The 9,230-nt window shown below is 36.9% G+C and overlaps 1 protein-coding gene across 1 annotated transcript; it reads left to right on the top strand.

Annotated features, from left to right (window-relative positions):
* The first annotated feature begins 467 nt into the window (after positions 1 to 467).
* On the top strand, positions 468 to 1,741 carry LOC121594204 (putative nuclease HARBI1). Its single transcript, XM_041917253.1, has 4 exons — positions 468 to 628; positions 695 to 1,121; positions 1,190 to 1,331; positions 1,400 to 1,741. The coding sequence occupies exons 1-4, from the start codon at positions 516 to 518 to the stop codon at positions 1,699 to 1,701; spliced, it is 984 nt and encodes a 327-aa protein (XP_041773187.1). The 5' UTR covers positions 468 to 515; the 3' UTR covers positions 1,702 to 1,741.
* The last annotated feature ends 7,489 nt before the right edge of the window (positions 1,742 to 9,230 follow it).

Here is a 9,230-nt window from a genome sequence, read left to right on the forward strand (position 1 = left end):
TAAAATTTGTGCAAAAGATACCTGTTTTACAACAAAAAATATTAATGCAAAACTCTGTGGCGATATTTTGCAACCACCACCACCTAATCTCTTTAATGCACCTTGGGATAAATGTAAACAACACCGTATTTTCGAGTAGATACTAGAATCTAATTCTAGCTTTGTGGCTAGAATAATCTAGACTGAAAATTGCAGGTTAGTTTTTGTGTGGTTTTGTATGGAGTGTTTACATGATTTCAGCCTCCAACTGTCAAACTCCATACAAAAAAACTGACTAGAATCGTGAAGGGCCCCTCTAATTGAAATTATTCAGCCATACCGGTGAAATCGTTCGTCGCAATCCATTCGTCGCTCAATTCAAAATAAACGTATGACAGCACCATTCATGCGTTTATAATCTGGTATTAAGCTCTGTCACTGTCATTTGGATTGCTATGTCATTCTTGTTTTTGTTGTTGTAACAGTTTGATATGTGTGTTTCTTGTTGTAATTTTACCACTTAAAACAAATTAAAAATGAATTACATGCAATTTTATGATGATGATGACGAAGAAGAACAACTGTTGTTGAGGAATACTAGTAGGAAATTGAGAAAAGAAACAGATCCTTTGCAACTACCTGATCAAGCGTAAGTAAATGCAATACAATACAATCCTTAGTTAAATTTTCTTACCAATTTTTTTTTACATTTTAGGTTTATTGAAAGCTTCCGGATCACCAAAGCAATATTTTCAAGCATTTTAGACAAAATTCGAAACAAGTTGAACACACAAAAAAGTAACGGCGTTGATGCAACAAGCAAGTTGGCATCATGTCTTATTTTTTTTGCAGAGGGCCGCTACCAGCATGGTCAAGATTTTTTGGTGGCATTAGCGCAGCAGACCTTTTCGGACACTCTACGTGAGGTCATACCACCGCTTCTAACTTTATTAGGTGACTGGATTCGTTTGGAGATGACACCAAACGAAAAAATAGAAGCAAAGCAGTATTTTTTTCAAAAAACTGGAATAAGAGATGTCGTAATGTGTGTCGATGGAACACACATACGCATCATGAAGCCACGCTTTAGACCAATGCCGTATCTTAACCGTAAAAAGTATTATAGTATCAACGCTATGATTGTAAGTATCCTTGGAATACATTAATGTGTATTAACTTTGCTGAACGTGTATGCATTCAAATCTTACAGGTGTGTGATCATAAATGCCGCATTAGAGCAGTTGATCCGAGATTTTGTGGATCTTCTCATGATTCGTACGTATGGAATTCCAGTCCTGTACGTGATCATTTTGAAAATATGCATGCCACTGGTGGAACCGATAAATTATTAGGTAACATTCAAATGAATTAAGGTTTATACAATGGGTTCATTAATGCTTTATTAACAACGTTTTTGTAGGTGATGCAGGATATCCAGCTGAGCCTTGGCTCGTAATGCCATATCGTGATCCTGAAGAAGGATCCGTTGAGTCTAATTTTAACATTAGACATACCAAAGGAAGGAACGTTGTCGAACGTACAATAGGAATATTGAAAACACGCTTTAGATGTTTATTTGGTGCTAGCAATAGGCTTAACTATGATCAAAAAAAAAGTGGAGATATTCTTAACATATGTTGTGCATTGCACAACATATGCATTCAGAACAACATTGAATGGCAACATGACATTGAAGAAATGTTAACAGCATTTAACGAATAAAATATCTTCAACTGGGATATTATAAGAAAACCTGTAGAGTATTCAATATATACACCCGTTCTTTATTTCTTCTCGCCAGGTACTGAATCTTAGCCTGCACTCTCCGATCTTTTACACATATACCATATAAAGTACTGTAGTTTTACAATAAAACTTCTCTGGTGTACGTTGATTGTTTGCCACACATTCAATAAAAAAGGATTTATTAAATTCTATTCGTTATTAATCGCTGTAAAATGTTTAATTATTTTGGTTTTTTTTTAAAGCTAACAATGCAAAACTTATTTCTAACTCCTTATTTGCTATAGCTAGTTTAAGCTCATTTTTTTGTTTGGCTATTTCTTGTTGAAATTCGAATTTGCGATTTTCTAAGTCCAACGTTTTGATAGCTACATCGCGCCTAAACTCTAAATCTTTTTTCTTACAATCTAACTCTTCTTTCCTTAATTCTAGTTCCTTTAACTTTAATTCATAGGTTTTTTCTTTAATTTTGTTGTATCTTATTTGCTCAATCAATCTAAGTTGATTGAGGGATTTTTTAGTTTTTGTAGGAGTGGCATCGTTTGATTCTTCCTCATCAATTATTTGTTCCATCTCTTCACCATGGACCAAATTGTTTACAAGAGGAACCTCTTCGACGACTTCGGTAGCCATGGCAACAACAGGTGCACATTGGTTTACACCCATCACATCGCAGCTTGTTCCTGAAGCGGTCAGTTCCATGTCCATCATCTCTATTACATGTTTTTCCAAAGCGGAAAAACTGTTCAAATTACAAGGTCCACCTCCCGTGGCCCTGTACTCACGATTGTTATGAGATTTTTTTTTCAACGAAGATCTGTAGTCTGCCCAAACCTAAAGAGAAAAAAAACACACACACACACAATTAATTTTTCTATCCTAAAACTAAACGTCAAGGGAGAAAACTTACCTTTTTCCATCCAGAGCCGTCCTTAATTGGTGGCCCGAACACGTTTAACTCTTGGGCAACTGATTCCCAGAAGTGAACGCTTCCTTTTTGCCTATCTGCCTTCAACTCTACGTTTGAATCAATTATTTCAACCAAACGTTCAAACTGGCGTTTGGTAGTAGTTTTGCATTTTTCCTTAAACGAAGAAATAGTTTTTGAATATAGATTTTATTTACTACAGGATGCAAATCTTAATACTCACAGTCATTTCACTACAATCCTTTTACACCAAAATTTTCACGGGTAAGTGACGCAACTAAACACTACCGTTGTCGATTTGCAAATGGCAATCCGGTCTGCAGGGAACATGGCACCATCGTTTCCAATGGCTCCTTAGATGAGTAGTGTCAAACTTAACCAAATTGAAGTAAACATCTGTCTGTCTGGGTTTGTGAGTTTTGAAGGGTGAAGTGGCGAGGATGGAGAGGGGGGAGGGTGCATTGTCACAATTTACACTGGTGTAGACTCATTTATCCGGAACATGTTAGGTTATTTTTAGGTTCGAGGAGAACCTGCTCCTAAATAGACGGAGCCCCAACACACTAGGATAATTAATCCATTTTGAATACGTCTTGGGCATTTACTTTTACCTTCTGACAAAAAAACATAGCTAGTCTTCCTATTCTGAGGGCTTTAAACCAAAGGAAACCTTGTCGGCGCACAGTGCGCTTATCGTTAAATACGCTACTGGCCCTATGACTGTTAAGAAGTATTAGATAATAGCAGTATTTAGAGCTTTGGGTCAAATAGCTTACAATGATTGCCGAGTATGCATCCTCTCAAATGGAAATTAAATTAAATGGTCCTACATAGTATGGAGTTGCGTGGTACAGTCTTCAAATAGCACGACTTAACAACATGCCCTTACAAGTTTGTATTTTGGCCCAAGTGCTCTCGGATTTTTTTCACGAGTATTTGTGCATCAAGGGCTTCACGTCCTCCTGCCAGTCTCTGAATGTCCTCGCTTAGCCTCAGTTTGTCTGGAGCTGGTCGGTGAAAGATGACCAGATGCAGTAACGCCTGACACTCTGCAGGAGTATCTGGTACGCGACGCAAACAGCTGGAGCCGATTATGCGAACCTGCTTGTGTAACGACCGAGCTCCAGTGGTGTTGGGCAATGAGGTCGCTAACATGGAGGCGCGACATGCAGCAGTAGCTGTAGCGCGAAACGAACGGCGCAACGCTGCACAAAGGTCGGTGAGAGCGCAACGTAGGGAGGAACGACGTTCGTCCCCCAATTCCAACGGGGCGAGGTACAGACCAGGAGTCACAAGACAGTCCACAACGGACCACAGCAGTGAAGACGAGTACGACAACGACCGAGCCATTGCACATACTGTATACGGTTCGTTTGCCGAATCCTCGAAAATCGGGTTAAGCGTGGCAAAAATGGCAGCAGCAATTGAGACAGACCTGCTTATTACTTTAATAAAGCATACGCTGTTGAAAACCGTCTGTAGAAGCATCATACGAACTGTATCCTCGTAGCAAGGACTGCCTATCTGGATGTGTGATACTTGCTAAAAAAAATCTGGAAAGTATGTATAGTCCGGCGGAGCACATAATTTAGAGAGAATGGTTTTAAAAACAAATAAACATAAATGGACCCTAGCACTTCCCTGTGACCACAACAACCGTCGGCTCTATCCCATCCTATACGGAAGGATTTTTATTCCATTAGGGTTGATTTCATCGATCCTCATACAACTATTTTGATTGAAAATTAGTTACAGCAAACCGTCCATTTTCCACAGCTTCAAATAGTACGATTGCCTTTTTTACAACTTTTATTTTGCGTATTAATTAGTAAATCAAAGAATAAACTCAACATATGCCCTGCACGCATTTTATTTTCAGCGAAAATGGTAGACATAAGCAACAAACAACTCATTTCAGAAAAGATCCGTGACTCGAAACCTCGCGGATTTCATTTCATACAAACGGGAACGAACGTCCCCGAATATAACAGTTCATTTTCCCTGTAACCGCCTCCTTATAACAGAGTTTTGAAAATGAGTGCCAACTGACATGAACATGAACTTTATTGAGCGATAATGAGTGCCGCGGCGAATGGATAGCGACGAACGAGTTCACCGGTATGGCTGATTGCCCCGACAACTGGAACGACATGGTGGTCTATTAGTGGAGGTTTACTGCGCATTCAATTTACGTAACTAAAAGTCATACATCATTAATTTATAACAGTATCGTTATTATAAATAATGTATAATAATGCTAAATAATGTATTTTTCACCAATAAAAATACGAATTCCTTTACAAAATGTATAATATACCCGCGTAGGTGGTCATAAAGATAAGGGTGCATTTTTGGTCATAGAAACGAAGGTAATGATAACGTTTCTTGAAAAGGCAAATGAGGCCAATTGACTCAAATAAAAATAAAGAAAATAAAAATAACGTTTCTTTTGATTTATCGCTGTCATTTTTTTTGCTTGGTATTCTGCTTTTAAGTTTTGAATCGCGTTTATAATACTTGTTTACATTTACATTACTTGTTTGACCGGTATGTTGGTGAATGGGAAAGATCTGCACTTTTCTACATTATTTTCGTGAAAAACTAGTTTAAATTAAACCTACGTTGGACAATGCAGCGACATAATGGGAATTATTATCGCGAGCGAAAGCGGGAGCTAGCCGAATATGCAATGAGCAACTTGCTAATGTTGATCTTGCTTCATCGAACATTCCATGGCCAGATCTCTTAGTGGGTAAATGTGTGCCTTTTGTTTTGTAAATTGTATTATTTATTTAATCGTCGTTTTCTTTATAGAAAATCATCCAGCAGAAGTTCCAGAACTGTTGGCAGATTACACTTCTTTTGCATTCTCTTCTAGTGGTGAAGGTGTAAACGACAGTATCATCGAATATGTAGACGAGAGTGAAGTGGAAAAGGACGATGATTTAAGTTTTGTTCATAAGCTTTCTTTAAATGATGCCCTCAGACATCTAGCTAATATAAGTCGCCTGTCCTGTTTCACTATTAGAGCTATCCTTGCTATAATAAGAAAACACTTTCAAGCTCCTGTTCCAAAATCATCACAAACGTTGATGAAAACACCAATTCAAGTTCGCAAGCAAATTTTCCCATTAAACGGTGGGCAAATGTGGTACCGCGGAATACAATCAGTGCTACACAACTATTTTGAGTAAGTATGCTTACATCCCTTGAGTGTTTGTTTAATGTAATATTGATTATAAAATTCTTGCTTGCTTATAGGTATATATGTCCAGGTGTGGAACAAATCACAATCGATGTTTCCATTGATGGACTGCCACTATTTAGGTAAAGTCGCAAAAATTTAATTCCGATTCAAATAAGAGTGGTAGAATTGTCCAGCATCCCGGTATTTGTGGTCGGTGTTTTTGGTGGATCGTCAAAGCCGGGTTGTTTGGAAGAATTCCTAAATCCATTAGTGAATGACATTAACAACCTCATAGACAATGGAATTAACATTGGCGATAAAATGTTTCCATTTTTCATGAGGGTTTTTGTCGCTGATGCACCAATGCGAGCATTTCTGAAAGGTTTGTAAGAATATGATGCCCAATTGCAAAAACTTCAATAATCTATCATAATAACTCATCATTTCCTTCATATCACCACAGTTACCATTAATTTTAATGGTAAACATGGATGCTTGTATTGTACAGCAGTCGGAATATCAAAACTTTCTAAAAGAGGTAAATTAATGACTTTCAATACTGTCAATGCCACGCCGCGTACTAACGAGAGTTTTAGAGGTAGGGATTGTGTTGAACATCACACAGGAACGTCACCTCATAAATCGACGAAGGCATAATACAGAATAAGTTTGGTGACATTCATTTTGTAGTTTGACACAGGGAAGTCGTTTCTGCTTTTATAATGAAGACACGACTTCCATCTGAAGTGCCCCGTAGAATTCGGCGCTTAAAAGAACTTGCTTTGTGGAAGGCCACAGAACTTAGGATTTTTCTGCATTATATGTGGAGTTTTTCTATTAGGTTTAAAACAAATAACACTTTATTGATGATTTCAGTTCACAACATGTTACTCGCTTCGCGGTCCGAATTCAACTCCTCGCGCTTAACCCGCGCTCCCGATTTTAACGCAGCGCGTTCTCTCTCTCGCAACCCGTTCCTAGTTCGCTCTCGTACTCCTGATCTCACTACCGTTATTTCTCTCTCCCTACCACTAGCACTTTTCGTTTCTTACATTCGACCGTCCTACCCTATCTTCAGTCCCTGAAGATTTTTCTTATAATTCATTTTATTCATTTTCCGCATTTATTCATTTCACTTATTCATTCATTTTATTCAAGTTGCTTCATCTTCCGAAAATACTTTGTCGTTACTGATGACAAACGAACATTACTTCATGTTGTCGCAACTTGTTGTTGTTGTGTTCGGTCCCTCGCAATTGGCTGCCCTTTTAACCTTGTATCGTCCGTTACCATTAATTTTAATAACTTCATACGGTCCCAAAAATTCGCTAGCAAGCTTTCTTCCGGATACAAATTGTGTTCTTTTGATGGCTACCAAATCTCCTACCACGTACGCATATTCCGGCTTTCGTGATAAATCATATTGTTTTTTATATACATTTTGCGCATTAAAAATGTCATTCTTCGCTTCTTTTCGCATTTCCTGCCGTTCATAATCAAAACGATCATACGCTTCCTCCTCTAGTAACCGCGACAAGTCTTCCACCTCCGACGCACAGTGGTTTGCTTCAGAGCAATCGGCGGACATTGCTATTTACTGTCAGTGTTTGGCCTATTTCAGTATCGATTGACTTTAGTTTCACATCTAATACAATTACAAAGAATTTTGAATTATATTGGACATCCAGATGGCGCCACTAGTCAATATTTTTTAAGCTTCAGTATAACCCTAGTAAAAAAAAATAATCTTAAATTGATCACGTAGTTTCAATTTGAGTACAGGTAAACATTTTAAATTATTATTATTTTAATGTTTTTTTGTTACTGTTTCCTGTTGCCCACCACTGTTTATTAACAATGACATAAATTTCAAATTAATAAAATATTTATAAAATAAATAATTAATTTATTCTTTTCATTTCAATCGTCGATTTTCAAATGAAATCAATTGATTAAAAAATTTTTAACATACTATTTTGATATGAAACATTTAGAATGAAACACATGATTTAAATTTAAAAATTGTGGAAAAAAATATAAAAAGGGTAGTCAATTTCATCGTATACTTCCTATAAAATGTAACGTCTTTAATTTTAATTATTAAAAGTATAATTTATTTTATATACCTTGTTCTAAATTAAAACAAAGTCGATTCCTAATAAGATTTATTGTCTATCAACTTATAAAATATAACTTTTAACTCATATCCTGTACGAGTGGCTCATTCATCTTGTCTAAAGTGTCCATAATATCCTCAAAGGATTCCTCAAGAGGAGGTACATTTCCATTTGAATTTAATTGCTCAAACTCAAAGAAAAGTTTGATTTCCTTTGGATAGTTGTCGCTCATTTTTCTTTGCACACGATTCTGCAAAGAAAGTGAACTAATAAAAGGATCACTGCTGTGTATTGCACGCATAAATACATCGACCAGATTGCTCTCTCTAGTGCATTTGCGTGCATGGTATTCCCTATCTTTCCGGAATATTTTATGGCGTGCTTCTCCGCACTCTTCCCCTATACTTCCTAACGGAACAGGAGTGTTCAGAATTAGTTCTCCAGCATGTGCTAAAATTTTATGTACAGTTGCTGGTATGTATTACCAGCTATACAAATTAATAAACTTATAATAAGTATCCTTGCAATATAAACTAATCGTTTCTGCGTTCAAAGGCCGTTCACTATTGATAGCTATTAATATATTTCTAAACCACCTTATCAAGACCTCATCAACACCTAACGCTTTACTTGCAAGTTTAGGGTTGGAAAATATTCGCCTGCAAACATTTCCTGTAGTGCTTGTGCCTGATGAACCTGCTCGAACCTGGTCTACTTTCACTCCAAATTTAGTAAATAAATCACGCAAAACAATGCGTTTTCTATTATTGTATGCCTCTCTGTAATGCGCAGTCACTTTCCATTTTTTTAAATCTAATCTGTATGATATATGCAAAATACACTCTAAAACTCTTATCCAACAGCGCAGGGGTGATATTCCATGAATCAAAGACCCCGGAGAAGGTTGGAATCCGTTATCAATGTATTTTACATTCTGCATTTCTGTGGGCTTTGATCCACATATCGGGCAGCAAGACGTTGGAATTTGAGTGATGTATCATAAGATTTTTACGTCAATCATACTCAAGACAAATCTAAACTCTACAATTACTGATTTTTCCCTGTTTTCAGTTTCGAATAAATATGGCCGAAGTGCTTCAATTTTTGCTTCAATTTCAGATTTTTTATCAATCACTAAGTCACGATTTTCTTTTGCAAAAATCATAGAAATTGGTCGGCAAAATCGGACACTTTGAGGAGTTAAATTTGACCACATGAATTCATTTGAAGAATCACATTCGACAGTTAAGTTGATGGGACTTAATGATGTTATCAA

The sequence above is a fragment of the Anopheles merus genome, chromosome 2L (genome assembly GCF_017562075.2).
Source record: "Anopheles merus strain MAF chromosome 2L, AmerM5.1, whole genome shotgun sequence".
Lineage (NCBI taxonomy): Eukaryota > Metazoa > Arthropoda > Insecta > Diptera > Culicidae > Anopheles > Anopheles merus.

Coding starts and splice junctions, on each gene's coding strand:
- LOC121594204 (XM_041917253.1), top strand. CDS start 516: ATGAATTACATGCAATTTTATGATGATGATGACGAAGAAGAACAACTG. Junction 629..694: donor TTGCAACTACCTGATCAAGC/GTAAGTAAATGC, acceptor TTTACATTTTAG/GTTTATTGAAAGCTTCCGGA. Junction 1,122..1,189: donor ATAGTATCAACGCTATGATT/GTAAGTATCCTT, acceptor CAAATCTTACAG/GTGTGTGATCATAAATGCCG.